The sequence below is a fragment of the Micromesistius poutassou genome (genome assembly GCF_964030765.1).
Source record: "Micromesistius poutassou genome assembly, chromosome: 24".
In the NCBI taxonomy this organism is placed as follows: Eukaryota; Metazoa; Chordata; class Actinopteri; order Gadiformes; family Gadidae; genus Micromesistius; species Micromesistius poutassou.
In genome coordinates this window covers 68,304-93,354 of record NC_140294.1, presented here as the reverse complement: position 1 = coordinate 93,354, position 25,051 = coordinate 68,304, and the positions used below count along the sequence as shown (strand labels likewise).

At 51.8% G+C, this 25,051-nt stretch overlaps 1 protein-coding gene across 1 annotated transcript; it reads left to right on the top strand.

Annotated features, from left to right (window-relative positions):
- Positions 1 to 24,611, top strand: LOC311369701 (major facilitator superfamily domain-containing protein 6-A-like). The gene is made up of 14 exons (XM_084487919.1): positions 1 to 242; positions 4,894 to 6,427; positions 7,713 to 7,810; positions 8,837 to 8,998; positions 9,471 to 9,566; positions 9,991 to 10,271; positions 11,156 to 11,562; positions 19,215 to 20,028; positions 20,406 to 20,539; positions 20,907 to 20,958; positions 22,367 to 22,486; positions 22,902 to 23,073; positions 23,859 to 24,026; positions 24,510 to 24,611. The coding sequence occupies exons 2-14, from the start codon at positions 4,896 to 4,898 to the stop codon at positions 24,590 to 24,592; spliced, it is 4,119 nt and encodes a 1,372-aa protein (XP_084344045.1). The 5' UTR covers positions 1 to 242; positions 4,894 to 4,895; the 3' UTR covers positions 24,593 to 24,611.
- The last annotated feature ends 440 nt before the right edge of the window (positions 24,612 to 25,051 follow it).

Below are 25,051 nucleotides of genomic sequence, written 5' to 3'. Positions count from 1 at the left end.
AGCCGCGACTCGGATGTGATGTGTAGCAGAGTAGTGTGTGTGTAGCATACTAATAATAATAATATAGGATATTCCGTGTAGTTCTGGATACTCCGTGAGGTACTGCTGGATGCTCGTTGTAGTACTGGATACTCTTGTCTAGTTCTGGATACTCGGTGTGTAGTAGCCGACACACTCTGAAACCGGCGGAACAAGTTCTGCTGGTCATGTCTAAAGAGAGAGGGGAGCAGTGAGCTGACCAGGTGAGACCCCCCTGCTGGGACCCGTCCCCAGGACCCTATAGTTCCCGGGACCCCTCCCTGGACCCGTCCTGGGACCCGGGACCCGTCCTGGGAATCTCCAGGGGAGCGGAGGACGGTCCTGCACAGCGATAATACGCGCAGGTGCACCGCCGACCTAATGTTTTATAACTTCATAATAATAATAATAATGATGATGATAATATCATGTGTAAGTACAACAGTACTTTGATGTGCGATATTCTCGATATTTTTCTCTCATCGGTTTTAGGGGATAAACGAACAACAGTGCCTACTTCCGCATAGGACAGCAGCTGCTCGTCTGAGTCTCGCGCGCTGCTGATAATTAGTCATTAATCGTTAAATAATTGGTCGTCATGGATGAATCAGCGCTGTGTGTTAAAGTGCGTCCCGGTTTCTCGTTCGGGACGTGGCGAAGCGTGGTAAAGTTGGTTTTATATTGGACGTTGGATATTCGACACATTCGAAAAATCTATTTAGCACTGGCTTCGATGGACGCATTTGTGTCAAACCAAGTTTGATGTGTTAATACAAGGCCTGCCTATATAACACAAAGCTTCTTTTGTAAAAAAAACAAAACATATTTTGATTTTATACCATTTTTATGTTGATAAATGCTTTAAATCTATTATGCGGCTTCACTTTTTGACTTACCCATATCAAAACACATAGGGTGAACCCAGCTAACTACCCCACACATAACACAAAGCTTATTTTTTTCCAAAAACCCACCCTTTGATTTTATACAAATTTTTTTTTATTAAAAAAGGCTATGAATCTATTATGCGGCTTGGCCTTTTCACCTACCTATATCAAAACTCATCTGGTGAACTCAGCTAACTGCCCCACACATAACACAAAGCTTATTTTTTTCCAAAAACCCACCCTTTGATTTTATACCATTTTTTTAATGTTAAAAAAGGCTTTGAATCTATTATGCGGCTGGGCCTTTTCACCTACCCACTTCAAAATACTTCTGATGAACCCAGCTAACTTCCCCACACATAACACAAAGCTTCTTTTTTTCCAAAAACCCACCCTTTGATTTTATACCATTTAAAAAAAAAAAAATTGTATAAAATCAAAGGGTGGGTTTTTGGAAAAAAAAAAGCTTTGTGTTATGTGTGGGGCAGTTAGCTGAGTTCACCAGATGAGTTTTGATATAGGTAGGTGAAAAGGCCAAGCCGCATAATAGATTCATAGCCTTTTTTAACATAAAAATATATTTATAAAATCAAAAGCTGGGTTTTTGGAAAAAATAAGCTTTGTGTTATGTGTGGGGCAGTTAGCTGTGTTCATCAGATGTGTTTTGATATGGGTAGGTGAAAAGGCCAAGCCGCATAATAGATTCATAGCCTTTTTTAATAATTTTTTCTTTTTGTATAAAATCAAAGGGTGGGTTTTTGGAAAAAAGAAGCTTTGTGTTATGTGTGGGGAAGTTAGCTGGGTTCATCAGAAGTATTTTGAAGTGGGTAGGTGAAAAGGCCCAGCCGCATTATAGATTCATAGCCTTTTTTAACATTAAAAAAATTGTATAAAATCAAAGGGTGGGTTTTTGGAAAAAAGAAGCTTTGTGTTATGTGTGGGGCAGTTAGCTGAGTTCACGAGATGAGTTTTGATATAGGTAGGTGAAAAGGCCAAGCCGCATAGATTCATAGCCTTTTTTAATAAATAAAAAAATTGCATAAAATCAAAGGGTGGGTTTTTTGAAAAAAGAAGCTTTGTGTTATGTGTGTGGCAGTTAGATGAGTTCACCAGATGTGTTTTGATATAGGTAGGTGAAAAGGCCAAGCCACATAATAGATTCATAGCCTTTTTTAATAAAAAAAAATTTGTATAAAATCAAAGGGTGGGTTTTTGGAAAAAAGAAGCTTTGTGTTATGTGTGGGGAAGTTAGCTGAGTTCACCAGATGAGTTTTGATATAGGTAGGTGAAAAGGCCAAGCCGCATAATAGCTTCATAGCCTTTTTTAATAAATATTTTTTTTTTATAAAATCAAAGGGTGGGTTTTTTGAAAAAAGAAGCTTTGTGTTATGTGTGTGGCAGTTAGATGAGTTCACCAGATGTGTTTTGATATAGGTAGGTGAAAAGGCCAAGCCGCATAATAGATTCATAGCCTTTTTTAATAAAAAAAAAATTGTATAAAATCAAAGGGTGGGTTTTTGGAAAAAAGAAGCTTTGTGTTATGTGTGGGGAAGTTAGCTGAGTTCACCAGATGAGTTTTGATATAGGTAGGTGAAAAGGCCAAGCCGCATAATAGCTTCATAGCCTTTTTTAAGAAATATTTTTTTTTTATAAAATCAAAGGGTGGGTTTTTTGAAAAAAGAAGCTTTGTGTTATGTGTGTGGCAGTTAGATGAGTTCACCAGATGTGTTTTGATATAGGTAGGTGAAAAGGCCAAGCCGCATAATAGATTCATAGCCTTTTTTAATAAAAAAAAAATTGTATAAAATCAAAGGGTGGGTTTTTGGAAAAAAGAAGCTTTGTGTTATGTGTGGGGAAGTTAGCTGAGTTCACCAGATGAGTTTTGATATAGGTAGGTGAAAAGGCCAACCCGCATAATAGATTCATAGTCTTTTTTAATAAATAAAAAAATGGTATAAAATCAAAGGGTGGGTTTTTTGAAAAAAGAAGCTTTGTGTTATGTGTGTGGCAGTTAGATGAGTTCACCAGATGTGTTTTGATATAGGTAGGTGAAAAGGCCAAGCCGCATAATAGATTCATAGCCTTTTTTAATTAAAAAAGAATTGTATAAAATCAAAGGGTGGGTTTTTGGAAAAAATAAGCTTTGTGTTATGTGTGGGGCAGTTAGCTGAGTTCACCAGATGAGTTTTGATATAGGTAGGTGAAAAGGCCAAGCCGCATAATAGCTTCATAGCCTTTTTTAATAAATACATTTTTTTTATAAAATCAAAGGGTGGGTTTTTTGAAAAAATAAGCTTTGTGTTATGTGTGTGGCAGTTAGATGAGTTCACCAGATGTGTTTTGATATAGGTAGGTGAAAAGGCCAAGCCGCATAATAGATTCATAGCCTTTTTTAATTAAAAAAGAATTGTATAAAATCAAAGGGTGGGTTTTTGGAAAAAATAAGCTTTGTGTTATGTGTGGGGCAGTTAGCTGAGTTCACCAGATGAGTTTTGATATAGGTAGGTGAAAAGGCCAAGCCGCATAATAGCTTCATAGCCTTTTTTAATAAATACATTTTTTTTATAAAATCAAAGGGTGGGTTTTTTGAAAAAATAAGCTTTGTGTTATGTGTGTGGCAGTTAGATGAGTTCACCAGATGTGTTTTGATATAGGTAGGTGAAAAGGCCAAGCCGCATAATAGATTCATAGCCTTTTTTAACATTACATCTTTTTTATAAAATCAAAGGGTGGGTTTTTGGAAAAAATAAGCTTTGTGTCATGTGTGGGGCAGTTAGCTGAGTTCACCAGATGTGTTTTGATATGGGTAGGTGAAAAGGCCAAGCTGCATAATAGATTCATAGCCTTTTTTAACAATAAAAAAATGGTATAAAATCAAAATGTGTGTTTTTGGAAAAAAATAAGCTTTGTGTTATGTGTGGGGCAGTTAGATGGGTTCATCAGATGTATTTTGAAGTGGGTAGGTCAAAAGGCCAAGCGGCATAATAGATTTATAGCATTTAACATTTAAAAATTGTGTGAAATCAAAGGATGTTTTTTTGGAGAAAAGAAGCTTTGTGTTATGTGTAGGGCAGTGAGCTGAGTTAACCCTATGTGTTTTGACATGGGTAAGTCAAAAAGTGAAGCCGCATAATAGATTTAAAGCATTTATCAACATAAAAATGGTATAAAATCAAAATATGTTTTTTTTGGACAAAAGAAGCTTTGTGTTATATAGGCAGGCCTTGTATTAACACATCAAAGTTGGTTTGACACAAATGCGTCCATCGACGCCAGTGCTAAATAGATTTTCCGAATGTGTTGAATATCCAACGTCCAATATAAAACCAACTTTACCACACTACGTGGCGACGTTTCCACCGGCCTCGGTGATACATCACAGGTTATACATCAGCTAATACGTCACACTAGGTTATATATCACAGGTTATTATACAGGTGATACGTGGTCATAACCAGACCCAGAGTTATACGTTTAGAGACTAGTAAGGGAGCAGCACCTAGCTCTAGGGGGTCCCTGTAGACCAGGAGGGGTTCCCTGTAGACCAGGTCCCTCCCCTGTAGACCAGGAGGGGGTCTGTAGACCAGGAGGGGGTCCCTCCCTGTAGTCTAGATGTTGAGACCTCCAGGAGGGGGTCCCCAGCGCTGGCGCTCCTCATACGCAGAGTACGCAGAGCACGTAGGGCCCCAAGTACCTGGGGGGCCCCCAAGTACCTGGGGGGGGCCCCCAAAATTAAGGTTGATAATTATTACATTATAAATCCCCCCCCCCCCCCCGTCAATAATATGCGCGTAGGGCCTCCAAAAGCTTAGCAACGGCTCTTGGGGTCCCTCCCTGTAGACTAGATGTTGAGGCCTCCAGGACGGGGGCCCCTCCCTGTAGTCTAGATGTTGAGACCTCCAGGACGGGGGCCCCTCCCTGTAGACTAGATGTTGAGAGCTCCAGGACGGGGGCCCCTCCCTGTAGACTGACCCTCTGGTGTCTCCAGATATGCCGGCGGACGACAAAGTGGCCATCCTGACTGAGGATGAGGAGGAGCAGAAGAGGAAGCACGTGTTGGCCGAGTCCTTCGACGACGCGCCGCCGCCGGACCCCCGGGCCCCAGGGAGCCCCCCGGAAGGCGCGGCCCGGGACCAGGACCCCGCCCCCGACCCCGCCCTCTCCCCCTCCCCCTCCATGAGCTGCTGCGACAGGATGTGCCTCCGCCTCAACAGGAAGCTGCTGGTCTCCAAGGTCTTCTACTTCTTCTTCTACGCCGCCTACGGCTCGCTGCACCCCCTGCTGGCCGTGTACTACAAGCAGCTGGGCATGTCGGCCGGCCGCAGCGGGCTGCTGGTGGGCGTGCGCTACTTCATCGAGTTCTGCAGCGCCCCCTTCTGGGGCGTGGTGGCGGACCGCTTCCACAAGGGCAAGGCCGTGCTGCTGTTCTCGGTCTTCTGCTGGCTGGTCTTCAACGCCGGCATCGGCTTCGTCACGCCCGCCAAGATGAGCTGCCTCAGCACCCCCATCGCCCCCGTCACCCCCGTCACCCCCGTCGGCCCCGGCAACGCCTCGTTGCCGGGGGGCAACAGCAGCATCGGCAGCAGGCGGCGGCGAAACTCGGACTCGTACAACCCGGACCACCTGGCCCACCTGGCCCACCTGGCCGTGTTCCCCGGGCGACGGAGGGTCCTGCGGAGCCCGGACCGGAACGCCACGTCAGACAACGGCACGGAGCTCAGCACCCTGAACACCAGCACCACCACCACCGCCGCCACCTCCTCCTCCTCCGTCACCACCACCACCACCACCCCCCAGCCCCCCGGGCCCCCGCCCCAGATCATCTACGACCAGGAGCAGGTGGAGCGGATCTTCCTGATCATCCTGCTGGTGGTGATCTTCGGGGAGTTCTTCAGCGCGCCGGCCATCACCATCGTGGACACGGTGACCCTGCAGAACCTGGGCCAGGCCCGCGACCGCTACGGCCTGCAGCGCATGTGGGGCTCCCTGGGCTGGGGCGTGGCCATGCTGCTGGTGGGCATCTGGATCGACCACACCCACCTGACGGTGGTGCTGGACGGCCTGGGCTGCGTGGTGCCCGACTTCCGGCTGCACAACTACCAGATCGCCTTCATCGCCTTCGGCGTGCTGATGGGCCTCGCCTTCGTCGTGGCCACGCAGTTCTACTTCGAGCCGGGGGGGGTGGCGGCGGCGGCGGCGGCGCCGCCCGAGGAGGTCACGGCGGCGGCGGCGGAGGAGAAGAAGGGGGCGGGGCCCGGCGGGGCGGGGGTGGAGCAGCAGACGGAGTTCCACTACAGCGACCTGCTGCGGCTGCTGTGCAGCGTGCGCTACAGCTCGGTGCTGTTCGTGGCCTGGTTCATGGGCTTCGGCTACGGCTTCGTGTTCACCTTCCTCTACTGGCACCTGGAGGACCTGAAGGGGACCACCACGCTGTTCGGCGTGTGCTCGGTGCTCAGCCACGTGTCGGAGCTGGCCGCCTACTTCACCAGCCACAAGTTCATCGAGCTGGTGGGACACATCAGGTGGGCCGCCGCGACCGCTGCGACCGCTAACGGTGGTGGGAGATAGCCCACAGTAGAGCTAATGGAGCTAACAGAGGTAGCCCACACTAGAGCTAATGGAGCTAACAGAGGTAGCCCACAGTAGAGCTAACGGAGCTAACAGAGGTAGCCCACAGTAGAGCTAACGGAGCTAACAGAGGTAGCCCACAGTAGAGCTAATGGAGCTAACAGAGATAGCCCACAGTAGAGCTAATGGAGCTAACAGAGGTAGCCCACAGTAGAGCTAACGGAGCTAACAGAGGTAGCCCACAGTAGAGCTAACGGAGCTAACAGAGGTAGCCCACAGTAGAGCTAACGGAGCTAACAGAGGTAGCCCACAGTAGAGCTAACGGAGCTAACAGAGGTAGCCCACAGTAGAGCTAACGGAGCTAACAGAGGTAGCCCACAGTAGAGCTAACGGAGCTAACAGAGGTAGCCCACAGTAGAGCTAATGGAGCTAACAGAGGTAGCCCACAGTAGAGCTAATGGAGCTAACAGAGATAGCCCACAATAGAGCTAATGGAGCTAACAGAGATAGCCCACAGTAGAGCTAATGGAGCTAACAGAGATAGCCCACACTAGAGCTAATGGAGCTAATAGAGATAGCCCACACTAGAGCTAATGGAGCTAACAGAGGTAGCCCACAGTAGAGCTAATGGAGCTAACAGAGGTAGCCCACAGTAGAGCTAATGGAGCTAACAGAGGTAGCCCACACTAGAGCTCATAGAGCTAACAGAGGTAGCCCACAGTAGAGCTAATGGAGCTAACAGAGGTAGCCCACAGTAGAGCTCATAGAGCTAACATAGATAGCCCACACTAGAGCTAATGGAGCTAACAGATAGCCCACACTAGAGCTAACAGAGATAGCTCTACTGTGGGCTAACAGAGCTAACAGAGATAGCCCACAGTAGAGCTAACCGAGAGCAGAGTAGCAGAGCTAACAGAGATAGCCCTACTGTGGGCTAACTGTCTGAGTTGTAGTTGGTAGTAATGTTTGTACTGTGTAGGTCATAGTGTGTCGTACTGTGTTTACAGTGTAAGTGTGTACATTAGTTGTGTGTAGATCTTTGTATACATTATAGTGTGTGCAGTAGTGTGTGTACAGACTATACTCGTCGACACTAGACTGCTCATTTGCATGACCAGTGATAGTGTATCACATGACCACTGGTAGGTGACCAGTGATCTGGTATCACATGACCCACTGGGAGCTAACCAGTGAACTGGTATCAGTGACCCGTGGGAGCTAACCAGTGCTGTGTTCCAGGGTCCTGTACATCGGCCTGGCCTGCAACACGGCCCGCTACCTCTACATCTCCTACCTGGAGAACGCCTGGATCGTGCTGCCCATGGAGGTGCTGCAGGGTGAGGAGCAGAACCACAGCGGGACGGGGCAGGGGGAGGGCTAGTTAGGGTTAGGGAGGGTTAGGGAGGGGGCAGGGGGAGGGCTAGTTAGGGTTAGGGAGGGGGCAGCGGGGGTTAAGGGTTAGTTAAGGGTTAGGGCTAGGGGTAAGTTAGGGTTTAGGGGCTAGGTCAGTGTAATTGAATGGTTAGGGATTAATCAAGGGTAAGGGGCTAGGGGTTAATGTTAGTTAAGGGTTAGTGAAGGGTTTAATCAAGGGTTAGGGTTATGAGTTAGTTGGGGTTAGGTCTCAGTGAAGGGTTAGTTGGGGCTAGGTCTTGGTTAAGGCTTAGTGTTAGGAGTTAGTTGGGCTTAGTGTTAGGAGTTAATGAAGGGTTAGGGTTAGGAGTTAGATGGGGTTAGGTGTTAGTTGGGGTTAGGTGTTAGTGAAGGGTTAGGGTTAGGTGTTAGTGAAGGGTTAGGGTTAGGTGTTAGTGAAGGGTTAGGTGTTAGTGAAGGGTTAGGTGTTAGTGAAGGGTTAGGTGTCCCCGGGCGTGTCCAGGGTGTTTGTTACGATGGCGGATGCCGGACACAGCGTGTGCCGGCAGACACTCCCTGTATCAACAACCACCGCCTGCTGCACCCTGGGTTACCATGGAGACGGCACCCTGGGAGGTCTCCTCCATCTGGGCGGGGCTCTGAGGCGGGGCGGGGCTGACGGTGGCGCCGTGCTCAGTCTGGACTGACTGCTGGGTCGTGGTCTAGACCGGTCTCCTCAGTCTGGACGGACTGCTGGGTCGTGGTCTAGACCGGTCTCCTCAGTCTGGACGGACTGCTGGGTCGTGGTCTAGACCGTCTCCTGATCTAGGTCCTAGGACCGGGGTATTTCTCCACAGATGGACTTCATATGTTCTGTAATGTTGTTGACCCTGTGTGTGTGTGTGTGTGTGTGTGTGTGTGTGTCTGTGCCTGTGGTTCTCTGTGTGTGTGTGTGTGTGTGTGTGTGTGTGTGTGTGTGTGTGTGTGTGTGTGGTTCTCCCTGGCTGTAGGGGTGACCCACGCCTCGGTGTGGGCGGCCTGTATCTCCTTCCTGAGCGCGGCCGTGCCCCCGGCGCTGCGGACCTCCGCGCAGGGCATCCTGCAGGGGCTGCACCTGGGGCTGGGCCGCGGCTGTGGGGCCATGGTGGGCGGGCTGCTCGTCAACTACTTCGGTACGGAGACCCCGCAGAGCACCACTGTAGGGTCAAGGGTCAGGGGTCAGGGGTTAGAGGGTTAGGAGTTAGAGGGTTAGAGTTCAGGGGTTAGGGTTAGAGGTCAGGGGTTAGAGGTCAGGGGTTAGGGTTAGAGGGTTAGGGTTAGAGGTCAGGGGTTAGAGGGTCAGGGGGTTAGAGGGTTAGAGGTCAGGGTTAAGAGGTTAGAGGGTCAGGGGGTTAGAGGTTAGAGGTCAGGGGTTAGAGGGTCACGGGGTTAGAGGGTTAGAGGTCAGGGTTAAGAGGTTAGAGGGTCAGGGGATCAGAGGGTTAGGGGTGAGACAGTGCTGTCATTGTAACTTTACGTGTGTGTGTGTGTGTGTGTGTGTGTGTGTGTGTGTGTGTGTGTGTGTGTGTGTGTGTGTGTGTGTGTGTGTGTGTGTGTGTGTGTGTGTGTGTGTGTGTGTGTGTGTGTGTGTGTGTGTGTGTGTAGGCGCTGCAGAGACCTTCAGGGGGATAGGGATGGCCTCCCTGGTCATCCTCCTCATCTTCGCCTTCATCCAGTGTCTGACCAGAGAGGAGGAGCACGGTAGGAGAACCTCACATCCTCCACTCTCCTCCTCCTCCTCCTCTCCTTTACTCTCCTCCTCCTCCTCCTCCTCCTCCTCCTCCTCCTCCTCCTCTCCTTTACTCTCCTCCTCCTCCTCCACTCTCCTCCCCCAGCCTGCACTCCTCTCTCCTACGTATTGTTGTGTTCATGTGCCCTGAAACAGAGATCATGAAATCTCCTCCTCCTCTCGGCTCCTCCTCCTCTCTGCTCCTGCTCCTCCTGCACCTCCTCTCTGCTGCTCCTCCTCCTCCTCTCTGCTCCTCCTCCTCTCTGCTTGTCCTCACTGCTCCTCCTGCTCCTCCTCTCTGCTCCTCCTCCTCTCTGCTCCTCTCTGCTCCTCCTCCTCTCTGCTCCTCCTGCTCCTCCTCCTCTCTGCCACTCCTCTCTGCTCCTCCTCTCCCAGATGACAAGATGCTGAAGGAGAACATCCCGGTCCCGTCCAGCCCGGTTCCCATAGCGACCATCGACCTGGTCCAGAGCTCCTCCTCTTCCTCCTCCTCCTCCTCCCTCAAGGCCATGGTCCTGCCCGTGAGGAAGACCAAGTACCAGGAGCAGCAGGAGGACGTATGCCGGCCGGCCTGGGTGCTGTCGGGGGGCCCCTGGATCAACGTGGTGTTCGCCCTGCTGCAGGTCCACCAGCTGATGGGGCTGGACCCGGGGGGCCGCGAGACCACGCCCCTACAGGTACAGGGGGAGGGGCTACAGGGGAGGAGGAGGAGGGGCTACAGGGGGGAGGAGGGGCAGGACCCGGGGGGGGGGGGGGGGGGGGGGGGGGCGAGACCACGCCCCTACAGGTACAGGGGGAGGGGCTACAGGGGGGGAACCGGTACAGGGGGAGGGGCTACAGGGGGGGAGGAGGGGCAGGACCCGGGGGGCCTCGAGACCACGCCCCTACAGGTACAGGGGGAGGGGCTACAGGGGGTTGGGAGAAGGGGCTGGGTACAGGTTTGTAGGCTAGCTATGTAGCATCACCAAGCTAGGTAGCATCACCATGCTAGGTAGCATCACCAAGCCAGGTGCTGCACCTGCTCAGCCTTATCACTGTCAGAAGGGCGTCTTTGTTTTGGCCCAACGGCCTCTGGTCCATATAAGGACTTCCTGTAGCGCTCGAGTAGAGCCACTCCCACTAACCCAGCGGCTGTGACTGTTGTCTCTGTTGCTCCACTAACCTCGGCCTCCTTCTGCCCTCCTATTGGCTGTGGGTCACCGGCCGCCCTGTGAAGAGAGGTGAGCCCGCTGGGTGTCGCCCCCCTGCATGCGGTGTCGCTCCCTGCATGCGGACACACTCCCTCACATCTGTGTGTGTGGTGTGTCGCTGTGTTTGTGCATGTGCATGTGTGTCCGTTTGTGTGCATGTCTGCGTGTGTGTGTGTCCGTGTGCATGTGTGTGTGTGTGTGTCCATTTTTGTGTGTGTCTGCGTGTGTGTGTGTGTGTGTGTGAGGGTCTGTTTGTGTGTGTGTGTGTGTGTGTGTGTGTGTGCACTGCCCTGCCGTCTCATGTTGTGTTTGTCTGCGTCGGATCGGTCGACTCTCCTAGCCAATCACGTGTCTGTTCTCCTGGTCCCCAGGTGTGTAGCGATGGCCCGTCACCGGACTACCAGGCTGTGGTCGTCTGTAGCGGGAGCCAGCCTGACACCCCCCCTGCTCCCCCGAAGGCTGTGGACCCTCCCCCCTCGGACCCTCCCACCTCGGACCCTCCCCCCTCGGACCCTCCCACCTCGGACCCTCCCCCATCGGACCCTCCTGCAGAACGCCCTGTCCCACCAACCGATGGCCCCGCCCCTTCACACACTGGCCCCGCCCCATCACACACTGGCCCCGCCTCTCCACCTGAAGACCCCGCCCCGTCAAATACAGGCCACGCCCCTTCACCTCAAGACCCTGCCCATTCACACACAGGCCCCGCCCCTTCATCTGAAGGCCACACCCATTCAACCGACAACCCCGCCTCTTCAATCTATAACTTCCTCGAATGACCACGCCCCTGCTCCTGGTGACCACGCCCCTTCTCCTGGTGACCACGCCCCTTCTCCTGGTGACCACGCCCCTTCTCCTGGTGACCACGCCCCTGCTCCTGGTGACCACGCCCCTTCTCCTGGTGACCACGCCCCTTCTCCTGGTGACCACGCCCCTTCTCCTGGTGACCACGCCCCTTCTCCTGGTGACCACGCCCCTGCTCCTGGTGACCACGCCCCTTCTCCTGGTGACCACGCCCCTGCTCCTGGTGACCACGCCCCTTCTCCTGGTGACCACGCCCCTTCTCCTGGTGACCACGCCCCTTCTCCTGGTGACCCTCAGCAAGGCGTGGCCGGTCTCACAGTGCATGGACTGTGATTCTAGTATTAATAATGTATTGATCGGCTCAGGGTACCAAGGTGATGACGTATCCATGACAACCAAGAACAGCTCTGTGAGGACCTGTCTCCTCTGACCTGTGAGGACCTTTATCCTCTGACCTGTGAGGACCTTTATCCTCTGACCTGTGAGGACCTTTATCCTCTGACCTGTGAGGACCTTTATCCTCTGACCTGTGAGGACCTTTATCCTCTGTCTCCTCTGACCTGTGAGGACCTTTATCCTCTGTCTCCTCTGACCTGTGAGGACCTTTATCCTCTGTCTCCTCTGACCTGTGAGGACCTTTATCCTCTGACCTGTGAGGACCTTTATCCTCTGTCTCCTCTAACCTGTACCTTCGCCTGATTAAAAAGAGACTTTCTCCACTCGTAGGAAGTTTATGTCATTTCCTGCTGACCAAATTAATCCTTCCTGTTTCTGAAGCTGATGAAGACGAGGGCTGTTGCTGTTATTGTTATTGTTCTGATGCTACGATCTAAGGTCTATCTGTGGGGGGTCCTTGTGAGGTCGTGTTTATGGAGCCTACTCAGAACCTGGAGTAGCCTCAGCCTGCTAAGGTTCCTCAGTCAGGTTCTTTAGAGCTGTAACGTTTAGGGTCTGGAAGAACATGGCCGCACAGCGCATTCCCAAAGTGCCTCAATTAAAGTCTTCACTCACCGGTTTCATGTCGCCATCTCACCGCTAGGTGGCAGTGTTGCACTGGTTGAAGTGTGTGTGTGTGTGTGTGTGTATTGAGGTCATGAAGTGCTATTCCGTGATCCATGTGTGGGAGGAGAGGAGGCTGAGGAACACACTATAGTTATATATACTGTACTAGTATTCACCCCACAATAGTTATAAATACTGTACTAGTACTCACCCCACTATAGTTATATATACTGTACTAGTACTCTCGCCACTAGTTATATATATACTGTACTAGTACTCACCCACTATAGTTATAAATACTGTACTAGTACTAACCCCACTAGTTATATATATACTGTTCTAGTACTAGTACTCACCCCACTAGTTATACTGTACTAGTACTAACTCACCCCACTATAGTTATATATACTGTACTAGTACTCACCCCACTATAGTTATATATATAGTGGGTTAGCCTGTTATGTACCAGTTGTGTTAGCATCAGGCTAACAGTAAGAAGGACAGAGAGGTACCAGGCATGTTAGCATCATGCTAGGGCAGAGAGGTACCAGGTGTGTTAGCATCAGGCTAACAGTAAGGAGGACAGAGAGGTACCAGGTGTGTTAGCATCAGGCTAGGACAGAGAGGTACCAGGTGTGTTAGCATCAGGCTAACAGTAAGGACAGAGAGGTACCAGGTGTGTTAGCATCATGCTAGGACAGAGAGGTACCAGGTGTGTTAGCATCAGGCTAGGACAGAGAGGTACCAGGTGTGTTAGCATCAGGCTAGGACAGAGAGGTACCAGGTGTGTTAGCATCAGGCTAACAGTAAGGACAGAGAGGTACCAGGTGTGTTAGCATCATGCTAGGACAGAGAGGTACCAGGTGTGTTAGCATCAGGCTAACAGTAAGGACAGAGAGGTACCAGGTGTGTTAGCATCAGGCTAGGACAGAGAGGTACCAGGTGTGTTAGCATCAGGCTAACAGTAAGGAGGACAGAGGTACCAGGTGTGTTAGCATCAGGCTAACAGTAAGGACAGAGAGGTACCAGGTGTGTTAGCACCATGCTAGGGCAGAGGGGTACCAGGTGCGTTAGCATCATGCTAGGGCAGAGGGGTGTATCATGGTAAAGATACACTGGTACAACACACACAGATACAGTTATAAACACACAACTCATCAGAGTGTAAAAATATGTGTGGGTGGAATCCAACATCAGCATGTGTGTGTGTGTGGGTGGCTGTGTGTGCGTATGCATGTGGTTGTGGGTGACTGTGTGTGTGTGTGTGTGTGTGTGTGTGTGTGTGGTGCAGCAGCATAGTTCCAGCAGGGTCTTCTGGGTAATTACTTTAACTAATTATGCAGGGAGTACTCCCCTCTCTGCATAATCAAACACCTGGGAGATTGAACCAATAAGATCAATATCTGATCAGCTGTGATCCTATTGTGAGTTTGTGTGTATGGTGTGTGCATGTGTGTGTGTGTTTACGTATGTACGTGTGTGCGTGTGTGTGTTTGTCTCTTTGTGTGTGTGTGTGTGTGTGTGTGTGTCTCTCTCTCTCTCTTTGTATAGAGTGTTTGTGTGTGTGTTTTTATGTGTGTGTGTGTGTGTGTGTGTGTGTGTGTGTGTCTTTGTATGGTGTGTGCGTGTGCCTGTGTGTGTGTGTGTGTGTGTGTGTGTGTGTCTTTGTATGGTGTGTGTGTGTGTGTGTGTGTGTGTGTGTCTTTGTATGGTGTGTGGGTCTGTGTGTGTGTGTGTGTGTCTTTGTATGGTGTGTGTGTGTGTGTGTGTGTGTGTGTGTGTGTCCTCTTGGTCTCTTCTGTAAAGTTTCACACCGCCTACGCTCCCCCTCCCACACACATATCTGCCCTGAACGCCCACACACACACGCACACACCACGCCCACGCACACACGCACGCGCACGCACAGCGGCGCACACACACACACACACACACTCACTGCCCACACACACACACGCACGCACCACGCCCACGCACACACACGCACGCGCATCTGCCGCCAAACCCTCACATCCTCCCACTGTGGACGGGGCTGCCAACACACACACACACACACACACACACACTAAGGTGTGTTCACTCATGCGCAGTAATTGGTGGGACACACACCTTCAGAGAGGGGAGAGGAGCAGGAGGGGAGGGGAGAGGAGGAGCAAGAAGGGAAGAGGAGAAGGGAAGAGGAGGAGCAAGGAGGGAAGAGGAGAGGAGAGGAGGAGAGGCGATGGGAGGCGAGGAGGAGCAAGGAAGGAAGAGGAGGAGAGAATAGAGGAGAAGAGAAGAGGAGAGGAGGAGAAGAGGAGGAGAAGAGAAGAGGAGAGGAGGAGAGAGGTCGGGAGAGGAGAGGAGGAGAGGAGAGGAGGAGAGAGGAGAGTAGGTCTGTCCGTCCCTTCCCTCTGGTCCTAACAGCTCCTCCTCTGTGACACCAGGCCTGAGTTGACACGAATATACGGCTTCACGTTTACATTGAATATACATCGACCCAGCCGGCTCTGGGTATGATCACATACTTATATTATTACATTATTATATATTTTTATTTATTTATATATCATATTTAATATGTTTATATTTAATATATATATATATATATATATATATATTTATATCATATTTTAGGGAGAGAGGGGAGGGAGGGAGGGGAGAGAGTGGAGAGGGAGAGAGGGAGGGAGAGAGGGGAGAGAGGTGAGGGAGAGAGAGAGGAAGAGAGGAGGGAGGGAGGGAGAGAGGGGAGAGAGAGGAGGGAGGGAGAGGGAGAGAGGGGAGAGAGGGAGGGAAAGAGGGTGGGAGAGGGGACAGGGTGGGGAGGTAGAGAGGAGAGGCCAGGAGGGAGGGGTTACAGGCGTGGGCGTGTCATTGAAATGTGCTCCTGGAGGGGGAGGGAGGGAGGGAGAGAGAGAGAGAGAGAGAGAGAGAGAGAGAGAGAGAGAGAGAGAGAGAGAGAGAGAGAGAGAGAGAGAGAGAGAGAGAGAGAGAGAGAGAGCCCTTACTATCTACTAGTATTATCTAGCAGTAGTAACATAAGTACTAATAGCACAATCTTGTAGTAGTAATATAGTACTAATAGTACAAATAGTACTATCTAAGAGTAGTTATATAAGTAGTAATAGTATAATAATACTAGAGTCTCTAGTATCTAGAGACTGTGGAGGCTAGACCAGGTGGGTCAGACCACACACACAGACACACAATACACACACAATACAAACACACACTACACACACATGTTATATATATGATATGTTATACAGTATATATGACATGTTATATATATGTTATATATATATATGATATGTTATACAGTATATATGACATGTTTTATGTATGACATGTTGTATACATGACAAGTAGTATATATGACATGTTATATATATGATATGTTTTTCTGTACGTTAGATGTAACAGTCGACAGCAAGGTGTGACCTGCCAGCATGTTCTCACTGAGGTCCTCAGTGACCTGGTGAGAGGGGGGAGACTACACCCACACTCCAACATTCATCTAGAGACCACTCCTCTCTCTCTCCTTCTCACCTCCCTCTCTCTCTCCTTCTCATCTCTCTCTCCTTCTTACCTCCCTCTGTCTCTCTCTCTCCTTCTCACCTCCCTCTCTGTCTCTCTCTCTCCTTCTCATCTCTCTCCCTCCCTCCTTCTCATCTCTCTCTCTCTCTATCTCTCCTTCTCATCTCTCTCTCTCCCTCCTTCTCATCTCTCTCTCTTTTCTCTCTCCTTCTCACCTCCCTCTGTCTCTCTCTCTCCTTCTCACCTCCCCCCTCTCTCCACCTCTCTCTCTATTTCTCTCTCCCTCTCTCACTCTCTCTCTCTCTCTCTCTCTCTCTCTCTCTCTCTCTCCTCACCCCTCTCTCTCGTGAAAGATTGGGGGAGAAAGATTGGTGGAGGAGTGGTGAGGTGTTTTTTGGGGGGGGTGGATCACTTCCGGACGCGTCACCTGCCTAGGGGTGAAACCGGAAGAGCTCGAGTTATTGTTACTTTAGTTCACGTCTTCGTCGAGAGGAAACTCTCCGTGGATCTCAGCTCATTAAAACTTGTTTTTATTCCTCTCCCCCTCCCCCCTCCCCCCCTGCGCGGGCGTCGAGGCTCCTCGCGCTCCCAGCCGAGCAGGGCGCGAGGAGCAGAAAGCCTCCCACGCCCTGTCCGCCCACGCGCGGATTTGCGTCACGCGGGAGCGTGGGCGTGAAGCGCTGTAGCAACCGCGGAATATCCCGGTGACACACACACACTCACACACACACACACACACACACACACACACACACACACACACACACACACACACACACACACACACACACACACACACACACACACACACACACATGCACCCGCACGTACACGCAGGCGTGCACACGGAGCGCACACACACGCGCTCGACTGCAGTCGAGTCGGCGACTCGTTCATTAAAGTTTCTAGCAGCACGCGAGGCGCGAGCACAAGGCGCTCCGGACGGTTCATCTGAGCGCGAGCGGCTGGAGGTACGGTGGGCTCCCGGTGTGACGGCGTACGGTGGTACGGTCGGTGAACCGGTGGTCGGTCCCGTGGTGCGGTGGTCCGGTGATAGGTCCGGTGTCCGGTGGTACGGTCGGTGGGTACCCGTGGTCCGGTGGCCCGGTGGTACGGTGGTCGGTCCGCTGGTCCGTTGGTCCGTTGGTCGGTCGGTGAGCCGCTGGTCCGGTGGTCGGTGAGCCGCTGGTCCGGTGGTCGGTGAACCGGTGGTCCGGTGGTCGGTGAGCCGCTGGTCCGGTGGTCGGTGAACCGGTGGTCCGGTGGTCGGTGAACCGGTGGTCCGGTTGTCGGTGAGCCGGTGACGTTCGGACAGGTAGCAGCTGTTCCTACAGGTAATAATAACCTATAACCTCTATATATATACATTAATATATATTATTTATACACATTTATATACATATTTATATACATTTATATATATATGTATATATAAATATATGTATGCATACACACACATTATATATAACCTGATCATACACATTCTAACGTTCTAAGAGAGGAGCGCTGTATTGTAGTGTTGTAGTATTTTAGTATTGTAGTACTGTAGTGTTGTAGTATTTTAGTGTTGTAGTATTGTAGTATTTTAGTGTTGTAGTACTGTAGTATTGTAGTACTGTAGTGTTGTAGTATTTTAGTATTTAATGTTGTAGTACTGTAGTATTTTAGTACTGTGTTATTCTAGTGTTGTATTATTGTAATAATATAGTGTTGTAGGGTCATTAAGGAGCAGGTAGGGGTTAGACGGTACAGAGACAGATCATTAAGGAGCAGGTAGGGGTTAGACAGTACAGAGACAGGTCATTAAGGAGCAGGTAGGGGTTAGACAGTACAGAGACGGGTTATTAAGGAGCAGGTAGGGGTTAGACAGTACAGAGACAGGTCATTAAGGAGCAGGTCGGGGTTAGACAGTACAGAGACAGGTCCTTAAGGAGCAGCTAGGGGTTAGACAGTACAAAGAGAGGTCACTCAGGAGCAGATAGGGGTTAGACAGTAGAAACAGGTCATTAAGGAGCAGGTAGGGGTTAGACAGTAGAAACAGGTCATTAAGGAGCAGCTAGGGGTTAGACAGTACAGAGACAGGTCATTAAGGAGCAGCTAGGGGTTAGACAGTACAGAGACAGGTCATTAAGGAGCAGCTAGGGGTTAGACAGTACAGAGACAGGTCATTAAGGAGCAGCTAGGGGTTAGACAGTACAGAGACAGGTCATTAAGGAGCAGCTAGGGGTTAGACAGTACAGAGACGGGTTATAAAGGACCAGATAGAACCTTTGACCTCTACACCCTGGCACTGCTCATGGTATACTGGTCCAATGTAACATGCGTTTGTGTGAGTGTGCGTGCGTGCGTGTGTGTGTGTGCGTGGGTGTGTGCGTGTGCGTGTTTGTGAGCATGCATGTCTGTGCGTGTTTGTGTGTGGTCGTTTGAGACAGGCCAGAGCAGGGCGTGCGAGGCAGGGGAGAGCAGGGAGAGCGAGGCTAGCCCACCTCCCACTCATGTAGCAGAGGAGGACAGAGGCATGTCAGCCACTCCTCTCTCTCTCTGTCTCTGTCTCTCTCTCTCTCTCTCTCTCTCTCTCTCTGTCTCTCTCGTTGTCTCTCTCTTTGTCTCTCTGTCTCTCTCACTCCTGTGTATAGGGTTTGTACACCAGAGTGCATCATGGGATGTTGAGTGGGCGGGGCATGAGAGGGTGGAGAGAGAGGAGAGAGGGAGAGATGAGAGAGATTGAGAGGGGGGAGCGAGAGGGGAGAGTGGGGAGCGAGGTCTCATGCTCTTTCTCTCTCCCTCTCCTCTCTCTGTCTCTCTCCCCTATCCCCATCTCTCTTTGGAGAGAGGAGAGGAGCGAGATTCAGGGAGGAGAAAGAGGTCTCATGCTCTCCTGTGCCTTCTCTCTCTCTCTCTCTCTCTCTCTCTCTCTCTCTCTCTCTCTCTCTCTCATGCTCTCTCTCATGCTCATGCTCTCTCTCTCTCACTCTCTCTCTCCCTCTCTCTCTCTCTCTCATGCCCTCATGCTCTCTCTCTCTCTCATGCTCTCTCTCTCTCTCTCTCTCTCTCTCTCATGCCCTCTCTCATGCTCTCTCTCTCTCTCTCTCTCTCTCCCCCCCCCAGCATGGCAGCGGTGCTGCCGCGGACCCTGGGCGAGCTGCAGCTCTACCGGATCCTGCAGCGCTCCAACCTGCTGCTGTACTACGACGCCTTCATCCAGCAGGGCGGCGACGACGTGCAGCAGCTGTGCGAGGCCGGCGAGGAGGAGTTCCTGGAGATCATGGCGCTGGTGGGCATGGCCAGCAAGCCGCTGCACGTGCGGCGGCTGCAGAAGGCGCTGCGGGACTGGGTGACCAACCCGGCGCTATTCAACCAGCCACTGGCCTCGCTGCCCGTCTGCAGCATCCCCGTCTACAAGCTGCCCGAGGGCTCGCCGGGGAGTGGCGCCGGCGCCGGCGCCGCCACGGCGGGGGGCGGCAAGACGCCCAAGGGCCCGGCCGGCGCCGGCGCCGCCTCCGACCCGGGGCGCCCGGAGGCGGGGCGGGACAAGGCGGGGAGCGGGTCCCCGCCGCCGCCGGCGGGGGCCGGCGAGGCGCGCTTCTGGTCGGGCCACAGCAACGACAGCGAGCAGAGCCTGTCGCCGTCGGAGCTGGGCTCGCCCTCCTCGCCGCGGGACGGCCTGGAGGCGCTGGACCCGGCCGCCGTGCAGTCGGTGCTGGAGTGCGTGGAGCGCATGGCGCCGGGGCTGCCGCGCAGCGAGCCGGCCGAGGTGCGGGAGCAGCTGAAGAGCAACAAGAAGCTGGCCAAGATGGTGGGCCACATCCTGGACATGGGCGAGGAGGAGCCGCGCCGCGAGGACGAGATCCGCAAGTACAGCGCCATCTACGGCCGCTTCGACTCCAAGAGGAGGGACGGCAAGCAGCTCACCCTGCACGAGGTACGCCTCGCTCTCACCCGCCACCTCACTCTCTCACTAAACGACCTCACTAGCTCACCCGTTACGGCCAGCAGCTCACCCTGCAACGAGTTACGCCTCACTCTCACCAACTACCTCACTCTCTCACTAAACAACCTCACTAACTCACCCATTACGGCCTGCAGCCCACCCTGCACGAGGTACGCCTCACTCTCACACTAACTACCTCACTGACCCGCTGTCTCACTCTCATTCCAACCACCTCACTAACTCAGTGACTCACCTACCGTCTCACTCACATGCTAACTACCTCGCTACCTCACACAACACACACCCTCCGTGCCTCACCCCTCCGTGCCTCACCCCTCCGTGCCTCACCCCTCCCCGTCCTGCTGCAGCTGACGGTGAATGAGGCCGCCGCCCAGCTGTGCATGCGGGACGCCGCCCTGCTCACGCGTCGAGACGAGCTCTTCGGATTGGCTCGGCAGATCTCCAGGGAGGTCACCTACAAGTACACCTACCGCACCAGCAAGTAAGACCTAACTACCTGTCACTAACTGACTACCACTCATTAACTAACTAGACACCTTCCGCACCAGCAAGTAAGACCTAACTACCAGTCACTAACTAACTACCACTCATGAACTAACTAGATACACCTTCCTCACCAGCAAGTAAGACCTAACTACCAGTCACTAACTAACTACCACTCATGAACTAACTAGACACCTTCCGCACCAGCAAGTAAGATATAACTACCGCTCACTAACTAACTAACTACCACTCACTAAATAACTAACTATCACTCACTAACTAACTAACTACCACTCACTAAATAACTAACTACCACTCAATAACTATGTGTGTATCCCTAACCTGCTGGTTGTCTTGTGGTTCAGGTCGCGCTGTGGAGACAGAGAGGAGCCGTCCCCCAAACGGATCAAAACAGAGGTGAGATCATTCACCCTCACAACCTCACTCCCTCACTCTCTCGCTCCCTCACTCTCTCACAACCCCACTCCATCACTACCTCACTCTCTCACAACCTCACTCTCTCAGTCCCTCGCTCTCTCACAACCCCACTCCCTCCATCTCTCACTCCCTCACTACCTCTAGATCCCACTACCTCATTATATCATGACCTCACTCTCTCACTCACTACCTCACTCTCTCTCTTCCCAACTCACTACAGTACTCTCTCACTCACTACCTCACTCTCTCACTTCCAGACTCTCTGTCTCACTCTCTACATTACTCTCTCGCACCCTTCCCCTCTCATTCATGACTTCACTCAAGATGGTTCTAAAAGTGTGTGTTTTGTGTTTCTCTGGTAGTTCAGTGTGGTCTCTAAGGTGTGTTAAGGGGTTCTGTGGTAGTTCAGTGTGGTCTCTAAGGTGTGTTAAGGGGTTCTGTGGTAGTTCAGTGTGGTCTCTAAGGTGTGTTAAGGGGTTCTGTGGTAGTTCAGTGTGGTCTCTAAGGTGTGTTAAGGGGTTCTGTGGTAGTTCAGTGTGGTCTCTAAGGTGTGTTAAGGGGTTCTCTGGTAGTTCAGTGTGGTCTCTAAGGTGTGTTAAGGGGTTCTGTGGTAGTTCAGTGTGGTCTCTAAGGTGTGTTAAGGGGTTCTCTGGTAGTTCAGTGTGGTCTCTAAGGTGTGTTAAGGGGTTCTGTGGTAGTTCTGTGTGGTCTCTAAGGTGTGTTTAAGTGTTTCTCTGGTAGTTCAGTGTGGTCTCTAAGGTGTGTTAAGGGGCTCTCTGGTAGTTCAGTGTGGTCTCTAAGGTGTGTTAAGGGGTTCTCTGGTAGTTCAGTGTGGTCTCTAAGGTGTGTTAAGGGGCTCTCTGGTAGTTCAGTGTGGTCTCTAAGGTGTGTTAAGGGGTTCTGTGGTAGTTCAGTGTGGTCTCTAAGGTGTGTTAAGGGGCTCTCTGGTAGTTCAGTGTGGTCTCTAAGGTGTGTTAAGGGGCTCTGTGGTAGTTCTGTGTGTATTGAAGGCCGGAGCCCCAGGCTGGGAGTTGGGACCCAGCCCCAGTGAGAGTGCTGCCCCGGGGTCGGCCAAACCCTCTCAGCCCAGGACACTTGAAAACTTAAGTGGGATTCCAGCTACAGAGAAGCCCCTGTTAGCCTGTTAGCCGTAGCCTGGTGGGCTACTGCTGCCTGATAGCCTTTGCTTGGAGGGCTAATGTAGCCGTAGCCTGGTGTGCCACTGCAGCCTGATAGCCTTAGCCTGGAGAGCTACTATAGCCTGTCAGCCTTAGCCTGGTGAGCTACTGTAGCTGGTTAGCCTTAGCCTGGAGGGTTAATGTAGCCTTAGCCTGGTAGGCTAATGTAGCCTTGTAGCCTGATAGCCATCCATGTGTGTGTCTGGCAGGAGAACCTGTTTGACCTGCAGGAGGCGCTGCAGGCCATCCACATGAGGCAGGAGATGCTGCGCGAACAGCTGGCCTCCGCCAAGTCCAAAGGGGAGGAGACTGTGGGACGGAACTTGCAGGTGATTGGTCATTTTCTCTAACTGTTCACAAGTGTGCCACACCCATTCCACTTTAAACTGTCCTAACATGTGTCCGTGTCTATATTAACATGTGTCCGTGTCTATATTAATATGTATCAATGTCTATATTAACATGTGTCCGTGTCTATATTAATATGTATCAATGTCTATGTAAACATGTGTCTGTGTCTGTGTTAACATGTGTCCGTGTCTATATTAATATGTATCAATGTCTATATTAACATGTGTCCGTGTCTATATTAATATGTATCAATGTCTATAACATGTGTCTGTGTCTGTGTTAACATGGGTCCGTGTCTATATTAATAGGTATCAATGTCTATATTAACATGTGTCTGTGTCTATATTAATAGGTATCAATGTCTATATTAACATGTGTCTGTCTGTGTATCAGGTCCAGCTGGAGCGGCTGCTGGCCCGTCAGATGGAGATCCTGCAGGACGCGGCGGTGCAGGAGCGACTGCAGGCTCTGGATTGGAGGATTCCTCCCTCCGCCCTCAAGTACCTCAGCGACGCCCACGTTACCAACGGCAACGCCGCCGCCGACAACGGCCGCGAGAGCTTAGGTACCGCCGTGACCTTTAACCCCTCTCACCTCCCCGTCCATCCAGCAGCTCCCTCCCTCGCCCGACACTCTCTCTGTGTCTCTCCTCTCGCCCACCCCTCTCTCTCTCTCTCTCTCTATCTCCTGCCCACAGCTGTCACTCTCTCTCGCCCACCATTCTCCCTCTCTCTTTTTTTCTCTTGCCCACCCCTGTCTTCTCTTTCTCTCCCTCTCGCCCACCTCTCTCTCTCTTTCTCTGTCTCCCCCTACCTCTCTCTCAACCTTATAGTCTCTCTCTCTCACCCACCCACACCTCTTTCTCTTTCTCTCTCTCTCTCTCTCTCTCTCTCTCTCTCTCTCTCTCTCTCTCTCTCCCTAACCCACCCTCTCTTTCTCTCACTCGCCCACTCCTGACAGCTCATTATATCTCTGTTCCCAGAATGCACCTGTAATTATCCCGCCCACACTTGTTTACCTCCAGCCAGTCCTCTGGGGCGAGGTCTCTCTCTCTACCTGTCTCTCTCTCTGCCTGTCTGTCCCTAACTCTACACGTCTCTCTATCTACCACTCTCTCTCTGCCTGTCTCTCTCTCTGCCTCATTCTCTCTGCCTGTCTCTCTCTCTGTCTGTCTCTCTCTCTGCCTGTCTCTCTCTGCCTGTCTCTCTCTCTGTCTGTCTCTCTCTACCTGTCGTTCCTAGAGAGTTTCTCTAGGACCACGTTGGAGGGTTGAGTTTCAGTGTTGGGGGGTTGAGTTACTTCAGGACCCAGCTCTGGAGGTTAAGTCTTGTGGTTGTTTGTTCTTTTCAGACGAGCGGCCAATCAACCTCAGGGTGGTCAGCCAGAACATGCAGGAAGGGGACATCCCATTGGGCAAGCAGCTAGCCAATGAGCTGAAGCGTCATCACAACAACCACAACAACAACAACAACAACCACCAGAACCACAACACAGAGGACAGCCACGCTCCCGCTGCAGGTGGGTAGAACCCTGGGGAACCGGGGAACCACTCCTTAGCTCAGGAGAACGGTAGAACCAGGGAACCACTCCTTAGCTCAGGAGAACGGTAGAACCAGGGAACCACTCCTTAGCTCAGGAGAACGGTAGAACCAGGGAACCACTCCTTAGCTCAGGAGAACGGTAGAACCAGGGAACCACTCCTTAGCTCAGGAGAACGGTAGAACCAGGGAACCACTCCTCATCTCAGGAGAACGGTAGAACCAGGGAACCACTCCTCATCTCAGGAGAACGGTAGAACCAGGGAACCACTCCTTAGCTCAGGAGAACAGTAGAACCAGGGAACCACTCCTTCCGATACTGGTACCAGTATCGGTTCAACTCAACATAGGACCCATCTCCTGACCTCTGACCCACCTCCTGACCTCTGACCCACCTCCTGACCTCTGACCCACCTCCTGACCTCTCCCAACCACCTCTTCCTCTCTTGTCGTTCTCTCACAGAAAACGGAAGCCTGCAACAGCGGGTTCTGAGCAACGCAGACAAGAAGACCATCAAGTCTGAGCCCGAAGACTCCCCAGAGTGACCTCTGACCCCCAACCCCCTCCCCCCCCACCACCACCCCCCCACCCCTGCTGGTCCTCCCCCAGTTTGCAGTCGTCATCCCGGACACTAAGCACAGCCATCGTAGCGCCTTAACAACCGTTGTTGCCTCATGGATAGCCTTTATTTTCTTTACTTTTCATTTGAAGGGACAACAGAGGGTTGTGGCCGCAGCCGTGTGGAACCCCCCCCGCGGCGGTCCTCGCGTCACGTGTCATGTCATGTTTTCACCATGCACATCGGTTTGACCGCGTCTGTTCCTGCCTGCCAGCGGGCTCCGTGGTTGGGCGGCTGGATTGTGACCCCCCCCCCCCCCCCCCCCCCCGGTCGGTCCTGGTGCAGGACGGCAGACCCCTCTGGGCGGTCTAGCCGGGGAACGAGCTCTGGAACCCGATCGCCAAGGAACCCCCTTGTGTTAGACTGACGGGCTCCGGCTGGTCGG

What these genes read in the sequence shown, in the direction of transcription:
- LOC311369701 (XM_084487919.1), top strand. Translation starts at nt 4,896, where the DNA reads ATGCCGGCGGACGACAAAGTGGCCATCCTGACTGAGGATGAGGAGGAG. An exon ending in GCTGCTCGTCAACTACTTCG is followed by an intron (nt 8,999 to 9,470) that starts GTACGGAGACCC and finishes GTGTGTGTGTAG; the next exon opens with GCGCTGCAGAGACCTTCAGG. An exon ending in CCAAACGGATCAAAACAGAG is followed by an intron (nt 20,959 to 22,366) that starts GTGAGATCATTC and finishes TGTGTCTGGCAG; the next exon opens with GAGAACCTGTTTGACCTGCA.